The 20,424-nt window shown below is 38.3% G+C and overlaps 1 protein-coding gene across 1 annotated transcript in view; it reads right to left on the reverse strand.

Moving 5' to 3' along the window:
• The window catches only part of ELP4 (elongator acetyltransferase complex subunit 4), a 193,746-nt gene that overhangs the window by 143,937 nt on the left and 29,385 nt on the right, over positions 1-20,424 (reverse strand). The window contains exons 4-5 of the mRNA XM_063118781.1: positions 14,039-14,170; positions 3,723-3,862 (exon numbers count right to left, since the gene is read on the reverse strand). Coding sequence (XP_062974851.1) covers positions 3,723-3,862; positions 14,039-14,170 — 272 coding nt within the window. The remainder of the gene's footprint in view (positions 1-3,722; positions 3,863-14,038; positions 14,171-20,424) is intronic.

The following is a 20,424-nucleotide window of genomic DNA, read 5'->3' on the forward strand; positions in this document are numbered from 1 at the left end:
ATCCTAAGATGTTCGAGCTACACTTAACTTTTTAGCATCTCCTGTTACCAGAGTCTGTGAAATGTGAAAAGTTACTCAATTTCTTCCAACCACAGTTTTGATTGACAGGTTACTGTCATTCGTATATGGAGCATGGAGTCTTTTTGTAAATACATTAGCTTCTGCTTTATTCCCCTAACTGTGTAAATAAATCCAAAGGTGAAACCTTATTATGTAAACAAATATATTTGGACAATTAATTAAATAAAAATCCTTTCCTTGTCAGTTACTCATGAAGTTCATTAAATTCTTTTTTTTTTTTTTAATTTTTATTCATTTTCAACACTATATAAACATAGATAAACATTACCAAAATATAACTGAAACAAAACACAATAAGAAAAAAAAACATCAAATATCTGCTGCATACATATTGAATGATTGTTGAGTACAAATATCAAAAACTATTACATATACCTTATCATACTACAACATCTTCGTTCTTAACATAAAAGTGCACCCCCCACCTCGGGATCATTCTTGAGTCCAAAATCTAATCGTTTCTTCTGCTGGTGGTTTCCCACTTCCCTTAGTAAACACAAACACTAGGAACTGTTTCCAAATTCCTTCGAACTCATTTATTTTAGTTACGCCTTTTCTCCACTTAATATTACATGTCAGTTTATCATTAATGGCTATATCCCATACTTCTTTGTACCATTCCTCAATAGAATATTCCCCTTGGACCTTCCAGTTCCTAGCTACCATCAGTCGTGCTGCAACCAACAAATTCGATATCAGCTCTATAGTTCCTTTTCCACACTTTATATCTTCAAATAGTGACAGCAATGCTATTTTTGGTGTTTGTTCTATTTTCATTCCCACTATTTCTTCAATTTCTGAGAACACCATCTTCCATAATCTTTGTACATATTTGCATTGCCACCACATATGTAAATACGTTCCTTTTTCCCCACAACCTCTCCAACAATTTGCTGAATGTTGATCACTTATCTTATTCAATCTAACCGGGGTTAGGTACCACCTCCATAGGATTTTAAAATAATTCTCCTTTATTCTTACTGATAAACTTCTCAACACTCTTTGTTTCCATAGTCCCTCCCAGCTCTGTCGCCCTATTTGTATCTTCAAATCTGATTCCCAAACCATTTTCTCTGTATTCTCTCTAAACTCCTTCTCTAACAATATTTTATATATTTCACTCATTAATCCTTTTGAAACTATACTCCCTCCTTTCCCTTCCTCCTTACTTACTACTAATTCTTCAAACCTCGTCATCTTTCTGCACATTCTATTATCTTTAATCCACTTTTTATTCCATTGCTCTAATTGACCATATTCTAGCCAAGATAGCTTCTTCTCCTTTAACAAATTTTCCATATCCTCTCTTGTTTTAATATCTCTTACCCAATCCTTTAATCTTATTTTATTTTTCTCTTTTAATATTTTACATAATCTACCCTTTAGATCCTCTAAAGTTCATTAAATTCAATACAAGTACAGAACATGGTGCTAGCCTAAAGCCTAATTTAGCAACTGGTGCAGTAGCAAAAAATTGGCCAAACTCTCCACTGCGTGAATCAACAATGAGAATAGTTCTGCTCAGAAAAGATGCCTCCACCCAGAAGATGCCTCCACCCAGATGTCTCCACCCCTTCCCCTCAGCCACAAACTTCTCCATTCATTTAGGGTTGCCCAACCCTCTATGTAGCATTTTTGGAGAGCTGGAGGGCCTGCTGTAGAGTGGAGGAGGTGGGAAAGTCCATGTTCACCTAATTTATTGCCCATGTTCACCTAAATCTGGATTCAATCCAATTATTCAACAAATTGCTAACCAGGATATTAAAATAGTGGGCGTGTTCAGACAACATACTAAGCCATAGTTAGGCCACTAACTCTTTTGCAGCAAATGGTTAGTAAACATGTTTAAACCGTGCTTATGCAGCCACCATGGTTAGGAATGGTTCACATGACACACTAGGCCATAATGTTTAGCTCAAAATGCTTAACCACCGTGGCTTGGCGTGTCATTTGTATAGGGTCACTATGTATTATGAAAGGATATATAATACAAATGTAAGTTAAAGCATCCCATGTGAAATTTAGTATGTAACATGTATGCTCACAGGGGATATATTTGTTGATGTAAGCATCTTAAGCTAGTGGAAATGTTAACTAGAGCAAACAGAAATATTGGTAGCATGATTTATAATAATATTTTACCGGCTGCAGATATCTGTTGTATTCAGAAACTCTGTTATTCTTCTTACATATTTGTTATGAAACACTTTCATCCTGCTAATGTGTTTAAACAATAGTTCTCATCCTTTTTTCTTTAACAATTTAGTAACTGATGAAGCAGGAGTTCGCAAGAAGGTATCCTAGTTACAACACAGTTTCTGACTTTTCTATCAATAGCTTCGAGTCATTTAACAAAGGGAAGGCTATCAAAAGGTATGACAAATAGGCCTATTATCAGGAAGCAGACCCCATTAGGAAAGAGTTTAACCTGTTTTAGCAAGATTTATCAGAAAATCCATTCTCTATGTACATTTAAGACCATCTTAATGTTCGCTCCCTCAAAGCAATGAGGAATACAAGCAAATACAATATTGTTTCTTGGATATTCTTTCTGGCATAATAATAAAATAATATTATAAATTACAATGAAGAAACCTCGAGTGCAGCTACAAAGAAATACACCTATCAGATATAACTATATAGCTTAAAAATATATCACCATTAACTTTTGTTCAAAACCATGGCTGTGTTCCAAAGTATCTGTTTCTGCATAATTAAGGGAGCAGTACTCTCTATGATGGGTCTCTCTCTGCTGTTTTAGGTTCTGCGGTTCCCACAGGTGAAGCAGCAAGCAGCTTTGAAAACTGACTTGTTTAAATGAATGGTGGAGGCTGAAGTGGTAACAACTTCAAGGAAAATCAGAAGTAATAATATGGCTCTCTTACATACATATAAACAACTCTTTTGGTCTGCCACATATATATTAAGAGCTCTATAGGTAACTTGGCCATGTCTACATAAAACATGCTCATCTGCTTCTATCACGTGTGGCATTAGTTTACACTGCTTTTCTAGCCATTTAGAAAAGTTCACTCAGGAAATATATCCTGTGCTTGCATAAATTAGAGAATTCTGGGGCAATATAAGTAGCCTCTAAGAATGCATGGAATAGTTTGGTGTTAGTAATTCTCCCAGGGTCATTTCAACTTTTAAATAAGTGGGTTGGCAACCTCCAGCCCGTGAACCTAATCCGGCCCACAGAGGTTGCCCATAAGGCCAAGAGAGGCTTGAGTTCCCACCGCAGGCCCCTCCTCCTCTCCAAGCTCTGTCCCCTGGCCTGGAGGATCCCACAGTTTTTGTGAAGAATGGGAGAGAAATGGGGGTGGGGGTTGTGATGAGAAGAGGGGAAGAGATGGGGAGATGAATCAGATGAATGGACCAGGCCAGGGCCACAAGCAAACAGGAGTGTGCATTTTCCAACCCAGGATCCTTGCAGTTTGGAGAGGAAACCAGAGATGAGTTGGAGCTTGGAATCCAAGCATAGGCAGAAGTCTGCTCTGCTCTACTAGTATTTATACCAGCTGCCAAATCTACTAGTAACAGTAAAATTAGTTGCACACAATGTTAGGTCTATACAATGTACACTCTTAAGCACCCCCTTTTTATGCAAACAAGTGAAATCAGAGGCATCTCAAACTCACCATGATTTTATATCAGGACAAAAAGCAGCTTCTTTAAGAAGGAAAAACCCATCCCATTTAATATTCTGGATTAGTTCTGGAGCCATTGTTTTTGATAAATCGAAGTAGTGTCCAAATTTTGAAGACGCTGTTTGAGTCACCTATGAAAACATACCAATACAATTACAGGTCAATGAATACAAGTTTTCCCTGTTGAAATATAATTTACTAATTCAAAAAATCATTAACTATTCTTAGCAGGCTAATTACACAACTTGCACACTAGTTCTAGTGATGTACAGCAATGTAAATAGATCTATAGATCGCAATAAAGAAAGTAAAGTAAAGCAATGTAAATAGTTACCATCCCTATTTCTTTCTCTCTCACACAAACACCTGGAAGCTGTGCCTTCACAGTGTAAACCTAAGCCACTGTGAGTGAGTGTGTGTGTGTGTGTGTGTGTGTGTGTGTGTGTGTGTGTGTGTGTGTGAGAGAGAGAGAGAGAGAGAGAGAGAGAGAGAGAGAGAGAGAGAGAGAGAGAGAATGCATGAATTAAGAAATGAGGCAAGCAGGACTAGGAGAGTGCTGATCTGGTAGGAAAAGTCAAAATTGACTGAGCCCATTTACAAGGCTGCTTAATTCATACCAAATTCCTGAAAGAATCATACAAGCAGCTCCTATGCTGACTGTGTGCGTGTGAAAGAGGGGAGTCAAGTTACCTTGGATGATGTAAGTAAGATACAGACGTACAGTAGGAATTGTAGGCCTCTAGTAGCTACAGTATTCCAACACTCCCTGCATTCTTGTACAGATGACAACGTGCTACAAGGGATGTTGGCATGGATAAAGTGGCTCTGATTTCTTCCATGCCCTTTTGTCAGCATGTTGTATTTCTCCCAGTGTCATTTGAGTGCTAGATGTGAAAAGCTTCTTCACTACATGCTACATCTATTTTTCCACATTATGCTGTCACTCTTTCAGTACAAAGAGAAGCAGCATCCCATTTGAGCTTCTACATGTTCACCAGTGTGTTGAGCTATATAGTAACAACTGAAAATATCTCCATCCAGGATGCCTTGCGTAAGGTAATCTTTGTACCCACATTTTATTTAAGCATACATAAAATGCTTAAGAGATAGTGTATAGATTAATGTTCAAAACATAAATACAATATTATACTCTCCAATTAATAGGGGTTTTTTCCACTCAGGATCTGTCTACACATTGAGCTTGTTTATCCAACACAACCCACCATAGGTTATTTAACCCATGGTGGGGCTGCGGCACTTACAGAGTGCATGTTGCTGCCATTTTGAATATACAACCCCCACTTGAGAGTTGTCATGTTGTATAAACTTGGTGAGCGGTAAACAGCCCTCATATAATCCATAGTCAGTTTCAGGATTATGTGAGGGTTGCTTAATCCTAGCATAACCCACACTCACCAGGTTCCCACGACATGACAACCCTCGAGTGGGGGTGCATATTTAAAATAGCGTCCGTGGGTGCTGCAGGTTGTGGTTAGATAACTCAGGAGAAACTGCAGCGCATTGTCCAAACCCAGCCACTATGTCTATTATATGGAGGCTACTAGGAATAGTCTCTATGTGGCATCTGTGGATACTTCACCCCGCACACCATTATATGGCAACTGTAACTACATAACTAGTTACTCAACCAACATAAACTGTTTCAAACAGTTTCTATGTAACACACCAGCCCCTAATCCTATATGTATAAAGGTAAAAATAGTACTCTTGTTCTATATGAAACCAGAGAAAAGGAAGCTTTCAGTGGAATCAGATGAACTGAGGTGGTGATTGCAGCTCATTATTTACTAGCAAGTTATCTTGGCTTATGATTGTGAGGTAAATGAAATGCCAGGGTGGATGACACACCACACAGCTGATCCTTAACTCAAGCTACATCCAACAAACTACTTTGAAGATTATTTCTTTTGAAAATAAGAACATACAGCAGCTATGGCAAGAATTAAGACATTCTTTCTGTCTGTTGCCACTGTATCTGCAGTGTTTGAATGGCCTGTTGAATCTAATTCATCTCCTGCCCAATATGACAAGCTTGTCATTTTCACTGGACAACATCCAACTGTGTCATTCCAATTGTGATGTTGTGCTAGCAGAACTAGGTCCTGAACTGTGTGCAAGAGAAGAATCCAACTAAAGTTATGTTTGCACAAGCGCAAACCCTTGTGCAACCCATTCTGCAACCCGCCATGCAACCCGCTGTGCAACCCATTGTGCATTTTGCTTGCGTAACCTGTTGTGCAACTGCTTGCACAACAGGTTGTGGAAGCATAATCTGCAACTGCTTGTGCAATAGAAAGTTTCAATGAAGCTCCCCTAGCACTATTTGAGTTTGGGAAATTACACCATTTCACGTTGCTTTGATATGGGAGCTTGAAATGGGAGCTTTCAGATGAATATATTATCAATTCCATCGTTGCAATGGGACCAATCACTACTGAGCCTCTTAATGCTCTGAAATGGCAAGGTACCGTGCATTATTACTTCTACTTTTAAAAAGCATTAGTTTTATTACAGTGGGAAGTTAGAGACTTAGAGGAATAATAAACAGAGCAATATATTTTGCATGATTCATATAAGAACTTTAACACTGTTTATATTCCATTTTTGATTATAAAAAAGCTTGTAAGAAGCCAATGACCACCACCAATTAAATGTTGGCATTTGAGTGGTCAAATATTGTAAGTCATCAAGTATTTAAAGTCTTAGTTAGAATGCTAATGAAGAAGAAAGGGAATTGTGCTAATTACAACTACTATTTTCTAAAAGATTCCAGTCCCTCCTAGAAACTTTACAGAACACCATGCTAGATCACATGAAGCCTGCTCCTCTCTTCACAGTATTTGTAGGGAACTCAGTGGTATTCCCACCTCCTGAAATATTTATTAGAATAATTTATATTCTGCCTTCCCATTTACCAGAGTAGCACTCAAGATGGTTATCAAAATAACAATAACAAAATCACATTCAAAATAACAATAAAGCAATTAAGCAATTTAAATAATTAAAGAACACACACAAATTGCATAGCAGATAATTAAAACTTCAGAAACTGCTTAAAATTGCAAGGTTAATAAGAGCCTTCCTGAATAAAATTGTCTTTACCTGGTGGAAGAAGATAAAAAGAGAGGGAGTTAAATAAAACTCCTATGGAAGGAAGTATTACCACCCATGCTGGGAAACAGACAAGGTCCTTTCCATCAGATCTTAGGGTGCAGGTGGATTTTTATGGGAGAAGATGGTCCTTCAGGTACCCTGAACCCAAAGCATTTAAGGCATTATAGGTAATACTATTTTGAATTGTGCTTGGAAGCGTCTTGTTAACGGGTGCAGATATGCTAAAATGGGCATAATGTACTCAGGCAACCATGTTCCCATGAGCATTCCCACTGATACATTTTGAAAACTTCCAAAGACTCTTCAAAGACAGAGCTGTATAGAGTGCACTGCAATAGTCCAAATCTTGATGTAACAAAGGCATGTGTCACTGTGGCTAGGTCCAATCTCCACAGAAATAGACATAGTTGGTGCAGTAAACAGCAATGCCAGTCCAGGTGGATTCACAACCTGCAAACAGTCCAGGAGGACTCACATCCTGCAAACCTTGTATTTCAAAGGAGTGCTATTGCATCAAGAACATCCTGAAAATCTGCATCAGAAGAAGACAGCATTTCCTCATCCCACAAGGGCAGTTCTGCCAGTATTAGACTTCTATTTCTTAGCTTTTATCTAGCCCATCAACCCTTCAGGCATCGGCCCAGAAAATCTGCAGTTTCCCTGGATTGATATGGAAACTAGAGATAGATGTTATCTGCATGTTATCTGCTTAGTGATGAGAGGCGCCCTAAAACCTTGGATGAGATTCCCCAGCAGTTTCATGTAAATGTTAAACACAGGGAACAAGATGGAACCTTGCAGGGCACTAAAGGGCAAAGTGTCAAGCAGATATTCCTAGACACCACCTTCTGAATCCAGCCTCCCAGAAAGGAATAAAACCATTGTAAAACAATGCCTCCATGAAACAACCCACCATGGCAATACTATGGATACCTTGACAGGTTCAGCAGAATGCATGTGAAGATATACACACACACAAATCCAATTCCTTGTGTAGGTCATCATCTAAAGTGATCAAACCCATCTCTTCTAAGGTGACCAAACCCATCTCTGTCCCAAAACCAGGGTTAAAGCCAGTTTGAAATATATCTAGCATCTATAATCCGTTTAATGCATTTATTTATTTATTTATTTATTTTATTACATTTTTATACCGCCCAATAGCCAAAGTTCTCTGGGCAGTTCTCTGAAACTGAGATACCGCAACACACTTGAGCATCTTGCCGAAGGATAGAACATTTGATGCAGGCCTATAATATTGTAGAGTGCTTTTGAAATAGATAGATTTTAAACTATAGCTTCACCACAGCCATTTCAAGCTTCAATGAAATAGTACCTTCCTCTAAAGAGTTGGGGCTGACAAAGGTCATGTGCACTTATGCTTCCCAAGGTCTTGTCCACATATTCTGTTGTGTGAATTGAAAACTACCCATAGCAAACAGAAAAGCAAGTATCAGGGGCACATCATTGGAAGTGATTATATATGTGGCATCCAACTTGGACCAGATACAAGCAATTTCATCCAGAAAACTGTGTAGCAAAACTGTCACAGTGGGCCACTTATTCCTCTCCAGTTAAAGAGAGTTCTGGATGTGATATATTCCAAACTACTACGAATGGCTCCACTAGAGAACAGTATTGATGTATGGCAGAAAAGTGAGATTTCATTGTTGTACACCCTAATATAGGCTCCAGCCTGAATTCTGTCATATTCATCCCACTTTTCTCCACCATCTCTCTAACACAGGAGTGAGCAACATGTGGCCCTCCAGTTGTTTTGCCCTACAACTCCCCACAGCCAATGGTGAGGGATGATAGAAGTTGTTTTAGCGTAACACACTGAATAACCATAAATAAGAGCCCATCCTGAGAATCCTTAGAACAACGTTTTTGTGATTTTGCGTAGATGCAATTGTGCGGGTGGGGGAAGAACGATAGTGAGGGGCTTCAAATAGCTTCTAGCTTGCGTTTGATTGGACTCAGTCTGCACTTTCTGCCAACATCTCTCTAGTTGTCCCCCCACTTGTTTTTTCCTCCCAGATCCCTTGAAAACCGGGGACCTCATTTGGCCCTACTCACAAATCCTGTCAACTCCAGATCATTTCTACATTCCAAAGATCAACCAGGGCTTTGACAGAATCAACAGCCAGGAGGACAGAAAAATTCCCAAGAACCATTATAAAACCATTTGGATCCATCACCCTCCTGGGGAAGACCATCTTAATCAGTCTCCACCCTTGCAAAGGCTCTGTTTCTCAATAAATCTAAATCCCAACAGGTAATCTGTCCATGACAATGCAAAGTTCCTTCACACCTAGATCACTATCATCCCAGTTAAAGAGCAGTTTTTATAATGATCAGCGGGAAACAGTTTGGCAAGAGGAGGAGCCCGATTTAGCAAGTCTCAGTATTGCTGATGGAATTGTGAATTGTACTTGTTCCAAACTCACTAAAAATAATGGGAGAAGCAAGTTACTAGGGCTACAATTCTTCCCACACTTACCTGGGATAAAGTCCCATTGAACTCAACAGGTCTTATTTCCGAGCAGACATTCATATTATTGCACTGTGAAGCAGTGTTTGATATTGTACCAGAGTCTGATATTGTACCATTGTTTATAATTTTATACGTGAATCAGAAATAAATGCATCTCCCCCTTTATTAAAAATTACAATTTTTAAAAAAGATAAACACTGTTTAATGTTATTCAACGTGGCAGATGTCTTAACTTCATACCCTCCCACCCATTTTATAGAAAATTGGTCAGACTTGTGGGTGGTCATTCATACAATAAAGAACTGCTATGCGGAATACCAAGGGTTTGTATATATGTTATAAATTCTGAGTTTCATCAAGGGCCAATATCTCTTAATCAGCAAACATTAAACATAGAAAAATGTCTTTCAACAAATAAGCCAACTATTGCTAAGTTAACAGAAAATGCAAAGCTTTTAATGAGCAAAAAAAAATTGAACTGCTAGTAAAAATAAGATTATCAAATATTTACTTCTTTGTTATAACTCAAACCACAACGTACTTACTTAAAAATCATGATCAGTGCTTTTATTTTAGTTATACACATTACACAGTGTAATGCCACAGAACAGAATATTATCATCAAATCAAATGCGTGTTTAAAGATAAATTCAGAAGTTCCAAGTTATTTAGTTTTGGGGTTCTCAAAGCAATTTAAACAAGGGCTGTTCTTTGCCCTATAATCTATCCTTTATCCGGATTACTGATCAGAATGTTTTTACTGCAATCTCTGCCAGAGCTCATCTTTTTATTGTGTACATCCAAGCCCCCTTAATGTTTTAGAAAGGCCTTGACTAACTGAACTTTGATCTGATGTCTTCATTGAGAAAAGCTCCAGGTTGCCCATTTCAGATGCAAATCCTCACTGAGGCCCAAGAGAGTTTAGTAAAGACAGCAAAAGAGAAGAAACAAGAAGTTTCCAGGATCCTCTTTGAGAATCCTGGGGAACACTGGTGTCCCTAATCCACACAGTTGCATGGATTAAGGTAGGTGATAACCTTTCTTGATTCTAAAGAATGAGCACAGTGCCTACAAACTGGGTGGAGACTAGGATTTGGCAGCAATAAAACACCAGGCAATAAAAGCCTGGCTATGTCAGAAGCCTATGAATAGACCTCAATGTACCACATTCCCAGGCCTAGTAGGGAAGCTTGCAAAAAGCCCACCTGAATCAAGTAAGCATGAATAATCTGTCTTAGCAGCAGCATGACCACAGAGACAGAGCAAAAGGGAGGAAAAATACATTTCTCTTAAGCATGAGATGATAAATTTATTAGTAGAATGTGGTTTCAAGCCTACCCTTTCCTTGGGTTCCTATGAACTAGCCTGCACAAGGAGAAGTAAACTAAATTGTCATGGAGCAGAGTGTGCCTTTATGCTACCGTCTGCTGTTAACATTTCTAATTGCAATACTAATGTGCTAGAAATTCTCAGATTTAGGATGAATCAAGGCAGAAAATTGATTTCATGCTGTGACAGTTTATATATTGCCCTAAGAACACAAGCAGTTCATTCATTAAAAAGGGGAGTATATGAGTGAGAGAGAGAGGTAAATGAAAACATGTACTATATCTGCTTGCTATAAGCTAGGCAATATCTACTAATTTTTGTTTGAATTTCAAACGTTTGAATAGAAAACTAACATAACAACTATCCGAGCCTCTGCGTACCTGTTACATTAGAGTTGTCAAACTGCAGCTCAGATATCCTACTTATGTTTTTAAATGTTCTGTAGCAGCAGAAAGGAATGAAGCTATCATGGATCCCCCAATTTTTTCCACCAGCACCTTCACTCACCTTCCTAATTGGTGTGCTTCAGCAGCAAGACTCCCATTTTACCAAAAGGCATGTTAGGGAGGAAAGTTGCCAAATTAGATGAGAAGCATAAAATGTAAAATAACATTATCTTTAAGGTAACATTCTTCCCTGACAAATATCTCTACCGAGGAAATCTTATTGATTGAAATAAAATGTGTTTGTTTACATGAAAAATATACAAGACAATTTTATTTTGAAAGTGTATTGTTAGCATACCTTTACCAATGTTTCAGAAACGGTGTTTTTAATCTTCGTTTATGTTGGATCCACACCTGCCAACTTATATTTTGAAATATAACTTCTTAAAAGCACATTGCAATCCTACACATTAGCTACAAAGTAAATTGATGTAGGATTGCAGTCTGACTAGATTTTCTACTTTTCCTGAAACTTGTATTTGCTCAGCATTTTGCAATGAAGGCAATTAAAGATACCCAAAGCATTTAAAATATTTTTCTACTTTGAATGCGTCATAGAGATAGGATTTAACAATTCTTAGCACTAAGCAGAAAATGGGGAAGACCCCAATCCTAACTCCAATATATTGATGGCTCGAGGGGCGTATGATGGTTAATTGGTGCTACTCCGCTGGCCCCCACCAGTGGATAGGAGCAATACCAGGGAGGGAAGGAGGGCCGCCACTGGGCCCAGGTAGGTGGGAAGCTGCCGCAGGCAGTTCTCAAATGGCAGTAGCAGACAGAATAGCTCCAAATACGCATTCTGTGTCAGGAATCTGCTTTAGATCTGCTGGATCAAAAGCCACGCCTTTCCTCCAAATAAGCCTAGCCAGACCAGTCATCTATGTCAACCCAAACTTAGAAAGTACATTCAGAGACATGGATGGCAAGGTAGTTTTTAAGAGATGCAATTAGCTTGGAATTTAGTTCTCCAGTATAGTAAACACCAGGATTATCTGTGCACTAGGAACCTATCAGGGGATCTGTTCTACGGCAATTACTTGTGAGCAATTTTTCCCCCCAGGAGGCTATCCACAATGATAACGTGTAAAGAGGTTTTACTTGCACTTCTCACCACTGACCTCAGAGTTTGGTCACAATGAACAAAGCTTTTGCTTTGCAACTACTAGTTTCATTATGAACATTTTTTTTCTCATAACATATTTCTATAGTCTCTTATAGTTTACATTTGAACATGGTATATTAATGAACCAGACTAGGAAGCCTAATAGTTCTTCACAAAAATATCAGTTTTCTATTGTAACGTCAGTATTTCTCCCATCTCCGTGTATGAATTTGGTATTTTTTTGTGCAACTTATAAAATATATTTTCTGATGGTTCAGCATGGCATATCAAGCTTCATATTAATACAATTGAGGAGGTTATATGGTCATCCTGGAGGGTGTTTGATTTGACATGTCACCATATATAAATCTTTTCTCTGATACAAATACATAGCTATGTCTGTGCAATTACACAGAAAACCAAACATGCCATGCCTTGTAAAATCATTTTGTCATACTCCAATTATATTCTTTAGAATATGGCTGAATTTACTAGGCAGTTGACTACACTTACATCAGAAGTAAAATACTGAAATAAAATATAAAATACTGAAGCCAAACAAAGAAACACCAAGTTCCTAGAATTGTGTAATAAAATATTCATTTTATTTTAGACATTTGACCATACCATTATTCTAGGCAAGAAAATAGCTAGCCTAAGGACAAATATAATTAATAAAACAGTAACAACCATAAACTCTGTAGAATTGACCACTGGGCTTGTTTCTTACATGCTGCCTTCATAACGATTAGTTTATAGTGACAGTGAAGCTGATATAATCTCAAGTGCTTACTTTACTTATTACGCACATGGATAAGCAAGTCAACAGCTTGATTCAATTCCATGCTTTCACTAGAGGGATCTACTAAGTACTATTCATTCAACCTATATAAACACATCTATGTTCAGATAAATTTAGAAAGCTATTTGGTATAAATAGAATGGATGCCTCTTGAAGACTTGTGCAGCAAATTTTATAGCTCTGCTGTTGAAGTGTTTTTATTTTAATATTTACAATTTTTATTACAAATGACAGTATAAACCTTTTAAGGTGGAATTACACATTACATTGGAAAATGCATATTCCCAAACCTTTCTTTGCTAATGAAACATGAGTCCAGGGGTGGGGTGGGGGTATTTGTTGGGAGAATCAGCTGACAAGAAGATGATGCTTCATAATGGGGCTGTTTGCATGTAACAGCAACCTTGAGTTTGGGTTGTTGTTGATTAGTGAGTTTTTGTTAAATGTGAACTCTTGCACTATGGTTTAACTACGACTTATTAACAACAAACAACCCAGAGTTTATAACCCAAAAACAAACTACTCCTCTTCCTGAGTTTTCATGGTTTAACGACCCATAGCTAAATCATATGCAGGGTTTGCACGTAACGACAACCCATGATTCAACAACAACATGTTCTCTTGTTAGAATACAGTTTGAGAATATGTTGTCGTTGAATTGTGGGCTGTTGCTGAATCATGGGCTGTTGTTACATATGAACCAGGTCAACTTCCATGGATGCCAATTCTCCTCCAAAAATCTCCTCCAGGCCATTTCCGTCCCAACTGGAAAAAGCCTACTGGTGGACATTTGCAGTGGACAATCAACACTTGGTGGATGGGTTAAGCAATCTTCCACCCCTGTATTAGCAGTACAAAACAAAGGGGCTGATATAGTCCCATCATTAATGCTAAATGTTGTAGTTATTTATCATTTCAACATGTCATTTTAATCAGCAAACATTTCAATTTAATATACATCCTTCTTTGAGGAAACTATGAAATACAATTTACCTCCAGTTTTGGTACGTTCTGGTAACGCCAGGCTATTCTCATGGATTCCTGGGCATCTTGCTTGGACACCATAGCTGTTGCTTCTTCTTCCATTTCATTGATAGAAGTATTCCACAAAGGTGATGGAAGCTCCTGAATGAAACGTAAGACAACCTTTTAAAATGAGCTGCATTTATTGAACATGTTAAGGAAATATGAATAAATAATAGTACTACTAGGGAACAAAGATTAATAAAGGTATTTGCTGATATACTCTAAGAACCTCTAGCATGTTTGAGAAATCATGGAGGCACCATAGGACTTCGGACTGGCAAATATTACTCTAATCTTCAAAAAGGGGAAATTACAGACTAATTCGAATACCAGGAAGATAAGACAACAGATGATATCAATTTGTAAGCATATTGATAAGAATGCAGTGATGCGTAGAAGCTAGGGATGAACAAAATTAGTTTAGCTGGTTTTGCTTTTGCCCACGTTCATGTGTTGTTTTTTATTCTCTAGTTCTTTCCATCCAAAATAAGCAGAAAGTTGCAAATGTTGGTAAACTGGACTGGCCAAATTCAGTAGGTACAACTTTTCCTAGCATGGGGAGGACCATGCTGTCCCTGCCTGCTATGTAGCTATTTAGTTTAGAGGACTGACATAAAAATGAGGTGCCACCTCTAATTCAACACAGATAGACGAATTTGTCAGTTTCTCACACATTAAGATGCTTTTAAACTCAAGATTTCCCAACCAGAATATGAAGAAATTTGCAAGTTTTTAGTAAATTCTTATTTTAAAACCTGAAACAAAATTTTCACCCACCCCTAGAAGCTAGCATGAAATTGTCCAATAAAAAAACAACAAAAACTACTGAACTAATCTTTTCTTAATTTTTTTAAAAAATATTATTTAATTATTACATCTATACTACTCGATTGCCAAAGCTCTTTTGAACAGATGATGCACTTAGTGGATTGTTAAGAGTGCTGTGGACATAATTTATCTTGATTTCAACAAAGTGTTTGATAAAATTTTGGTTAAATGTAGGCTAGATTATAGTACCGTCAGATGAGTTCACAATTAGTTAGAAAACTGTACTCAAGGAGTGCTCAATAGATCCCTTGTCAAACTAGAGGGAGGTTTTGAGTGGTGCTACAGGGCTCTATCCTGGGCCTTGTACTCATTAAAAAGATTATCAGTAAAGAAAGGGCATGGATAGATAGTAGTGATGTCATACATGTTTTCACATTAGCATTTTAAGGATTACTCTGTATTATATGGAAGTGCCTATTGAGGACTGAATTATTAAATGGAATATTAAAAATTAGTCATATGTCAAATTTCACACCAGCCATTTATGTACTTACAGAGAATCCTAAGCTTTTACTTTACTAGAATATCTTAGGGGGCTTTGTTTCAGTTGCACTCCATAATATATTTATGAAAAGTATCTGAAATCTTGCTCTCTGTAAAATATTTGTGCTGTTTGAATGTGTATCTTGTCCACAAACTACTCTCATACACTTTCCACAAAAGTGGAATAATTTTGCAAACACAGAAATTGGCATGCGATACAGTATTTGAAGATGTAATTATATGGCACAACTTCTTCTGAATACAGAAAATAGACCTTTATTTTTTGTATCTGAAAGAACACACCTTCCTGACTACATTATGCACCCATACAAAGAAATACTATAAGCTTTGTTTTATTCCCTGTTGAATGTCATAAATTTACAGCCTTAAAAGGCTGCCAAAACCTTTTGTGCAACTATAATACTAAATGATTTGGAGCAGTACAAAGATTGAAACTTTTGCACATGAATTTCATACAATTGCACATGAATTTCAGACCATTGACTGTTATAGCAATGTAGATACAATCTTGACAGGGTTTTTTTTTTTTTTTTGCGCTGCTATACAGGCATTCCACCTATTGGCTGCTAACTTGCTAATCAGGTGAAAAGCTTGCAGAGTCTTTGCAGCTGACCAAGTGTTGTGCTAATAGAAATCTCTGTCTATTATGTCTGTGAGATAATGTGTTGTATGTTTTCTGAATGCCTAGCGTCTGCCTAATGGATCTGGCATCCTATTTCTATGGCGTGAGTTGCCAGAGTGCAATTAGCATGCTAGAGTGTACCTTTGCAAGACACCCTATGTCAATTTTGATGCAGTGACCCAGAAGCAGAGTGGGATCACAACTCAGAGTACCACACTAAATGAGAGCTAGTGTGCTCTGACAGTTAAGAGACTGAGCTCTGAATCAGAAAGTCTCCAGTTCAAATCTAGCCTCTCTCATAAGAATCATGAGGTGGTCTTAGGAAATACTTAGCCCCCAAACCTGCAATACTCATCCCCCAAACTACCCTAGCTAAAATGGCTAAGCCAAATATTATAACAATATATATATATTTGAAGTGCTTTGAATACTCTAAAATGGCATGTAAGGTATAAAAATATTATTGTTAAATATGGTTTGTTTACTCCTTGACTGGCAGACTGCTCTTATGTGAAGGATAGCATTCAATTTCTCATGTAGAATTAGAAATATGTTCCAGTAATCATTCTGGGATAAGGGTACTCTGCTATTAAGTTTGTGCATTCATAAAACACATTGGCTCCATTGACAGGAGAAAGTGTCATGTAATAGCAAATTTTAGGCACTTTATTAATAATAGAAGGCTTAGCCTCTTTCTACTTTTCATTGAAGTTTCCTGTTATTTGCTCTTTAATGAATAAGCCAATTATTCCCCTTCCTGCTATTTACAGCCTTTTGTTCAACAAATGGAAATGCAGTTTGTACTGCATCAACTATTCCCCACTTCTAGTCAGCATAGATTGAGCAACACACCACATTGGGAGACCTCTCACAAGAAGATTGTTGTAAGGCTTCTTTGGATGGACTGTTACTTGAGGTCATTTGAAGTGTTATACTAATGTGTCTCCAAGACCATTTTCCTCACCTGCTTGCTTATATATATATTCAAAAGGCTTGCTACCAGAGACATTTTTTCTACGCATATTTTCACCTACCTATAAGTATCCCCATAGGGAGACTGAGTCTGCAATCCTATATACACTTACCTGGGAGTAACTCCACTGAATTTAGTGGGACAAGCATAAGATTGCACTGAAAATGTTTATACTGAATCTGAGTCAGAATCATTATGATGTTCTGCAACTGACAGGAGATATATGCCTTGAGTACTATTTTGGAGCGTAATTAACTAAAATTATTAGGCTTAACTTTAAAAAAATAGTTGAAAGATGGTATATAAATAAGGACATACATATAGGACTAGATTGAGGGGAGGAAATTAATTATACCAGCTCTGGGCTGGGTTTTAGGCAGGGGCAGCCAAGACTGGAGGCCCAGGTCTTTTACTCAAAACCCCTTATCTGGATCAAGTGCCTTTTGCTGCTATGGAGGCAGTATGGAGGCTGCAGAGGTGGGGAGAGCCAAGTGAGAGAAACCATGCACCACACAGAGGTATGGGGTAAGAGGCTGGGGAGCCTGGAGGAAAGCTGGGTAGATTCATGTGAGCACTATTGCCAGGTGGGGTGGGGGAAGCAGCTCCTGCTACACCCAGCTTTTTCCATCTCATTCCCTCCCTCCTCCACCACTCCTCTGGGCTCTCCAGAAGCATTGCATCTTGCTCTGAGCTTTTGGATAGGCATTGTGCAGATCCTAGCAGGACAGGCTGTGTCTGCTTCCCTTTCCTGTGTGCAAAACCTAGTGTGTTTGAGAGCAGAAGGTAAAGAAGTAAAGCACTTGCACTACAATCCCATTTAACCCAATTCTGGAAGGGGGAGATATAGCATCATCATCATCATTGTATACTTCATAAATTTGTATCACAAAGCCCTCAACAAGAGAGGGATTTACATTATTCCAGCCGGAGGGGAACTGCTCTTTCATCCACCCTTGTGCCATCGGACAAGTGCTGGCTGGCCCAATTCCATAGTATACTTTCATTCACTGGATTGCTTTGGCTGAGTTGCAAGAGGCTGAAAGGGGCTACTAGGAAGAGATTAGACAGAGTCTCTCTTTCTCTCTCTCTTCTTCCTTCTGCCATTTCAAAACTCCTCTTCTTCCACCTTTGGTTGTCTGTTGAGCTCCTTGGCATGACTTGTTTTTTTAAAAGTAGTTTTAAATAGAAGATGGAAGAAAATTACAGCTGTTTCTCCACCACTCTCTTTTTCTTTTATGTGTATCCTCACCTTGCAAACTCCGCAGCATGGTTAGGTAAGTAAACTTTTCTTGTTTGTTACCAGAGAAGTAACTCCGGCTTTTAAAGATTTTCCTTTTTTTAGTCACAAGACTTCCTCTTCTCTCCACGCTCCCTGAAATACATGCTGAACTCTTAATTGTTTGGGTTTATAGACTCCCAAGTGGGGCTTGGAATCAGTTTAGGTAATGATTAAATAAAAAAATAAAAAAATACATGCTTAGATGAGGAGCAAAACATCAAGAGTGCAGAACACCACCACCCTTTTTTAAAGGGGAGATTAAATGGAAGAAGAAGGTTTGGTTCATAAAACTTGGGCAAAAGCAAATTCTTTTTGGAGAGATGCCTTGCACAGATAGCACATGCTGTCCAGCCCTGGTCAATAAGATATATGTGTGCAAAAGAGAGAAGTTTCACATGGGAAAGCTGCAGTCAAAGGGGGGGGCAGGAAAAGGGATTGAGGACTACAAGGTCACAGGTGCTTAAGGAAACACAGAGAAGAAAAAGTTAACTGGAGAGTTGATCTGCATCATGCTTCCTTTCTCTTTGCAAACTCCAAATCCTATGTTTGCCTATTCAAAATTAAGTCCCACTGAGTTAAATGGGGTTTACTCCTAAGAAAGTTTAGGATTGCAACCAGTAGTTTATACAGTATATATTTTTCACTGTAATTGGTAAATCCCATAGTAAGAGCCCATTACTTAATGAGAGGCTCAGAAAAAAAGACACATTCATGCTCTTTTAAAGTAATGATGTTTTGAAAAGATCAAGAGTGAAAGTTAAACCTTCCAGGAATATTCTAACTGGACACAAAATACCAGGGCCTGCTGGAGGGGGAAGAAGAAGGAGATTTTCCCAGAGGCATGGATGGCTCGGTTGGTGCCAGGTCTGCCACTGCCCACTCCCTGTGAAACGTCTATTGAGGAGGTGGTTTTTGTTTTTTCTTCCTTCTCTGGAGATGTTGGTGTGAACCCCAAATAGCATTCCAGAAGCTTTTTGCTCTCCCCACCCATTCCCCAAGAGCACTGTTGCATGCTTGCTACTTCCAGTATGAGAAAACCTGGACTCTGTTCTTTTGTTTACATTTTGGGGTTTTTGATCCCATCCTTTCTTTTCTTCAGAAGCAATTCTAGGCACAAAGAGCCTCCCCTTGCAACTTAGAGCTTGCCTTTGCTATCTAGAATGCCTCTTTGCTAAGCTTTTTGCAATGTAAAGCAGTGGTTCCCAATCAGCTAAGTACTGCGGTCCCCTTGTTTTTCAAATGCCAAGCCATGGACCCCCCATTTTTGAAAATTTTGTTATCTCTATGGTAGTTACCTGTGTGAAGCAATTTTTTGGAGAAAATAAGGGGAAATAAGCAAAGATTTTAGGTATACTAAAAAACAGACCATAAAATTTGTGATATTACCACGCAAAAATGACAGTGATTTAGTTAGGAATACAAAGACGAATTTAACTTTACTAACGTCTAGTTTACAATTGAACAAATTATGACATGTATAGCAGCTACTAAACCTAAATGTGATGGGAGAAATCATGCCTCTTTTTGTCCCGAACAATCCTTTTCGCATCTGGTTCAATATTTCCAACTTATAATCTCAAATCTGGATCAACATCGAGCCGATTTCTATGCTTGTAACATAAAATGTCGAAAATGTTTGTTCACAAAGATATGTGGAACAAAAGGGAACTAGATGTTTCAAAGCTTTTTCACCTTTTTATAATCAGGGAAAACCTTCACCCAGAATTGGTCCAGTCTATATTCTTTGAAAAATGATTTCAATGAACATCACAAGTCACTTCAGCAAGTGTATCTTGCTCTTCCACAGATAGAGTTGTTAGTTGTACATCACCACATTCAAAAGGATTCCTTATCCATGAGTTTTCAGGATTAGGTACAGGGAAGTAATCTCTGAAGCTAGCCGCTAAATCACACAGGTGCTTTCGCGCATAACGTCACCGTCGAAGCAAATGGAGCGTGGGAGACGGCATATTTTTGTGAACCGCCCAGAGAGCTTCGGTTATTGGGCGGCATAAAAATGTAATAAATAAATAAATATTTTCTTTTATTAAAATGCAGACCTTGCAGAGCTAATTTGTGAATGGTGCCACGGATCCCCCTGGGTGGGTTACATGAACCCCCTGGGGTCTGCAGACCACCAATGGGGA

This window comes from Elgaria multicarinata, chromosome 2 (genome assembly GCF_023053635.1).
Source record: "Elgaria multicarinata webbii isolate HBS135686 ecotype San Diego chromosome 2, rElgMul1.1.pri, whole genome shotgun sequence".
Lineage (NCBI taxonomy): Eukaryota > Metazoa > Chordata > Lepidosauria > Squamata > Anguidae > Elgaria > Elgaria multicarinata.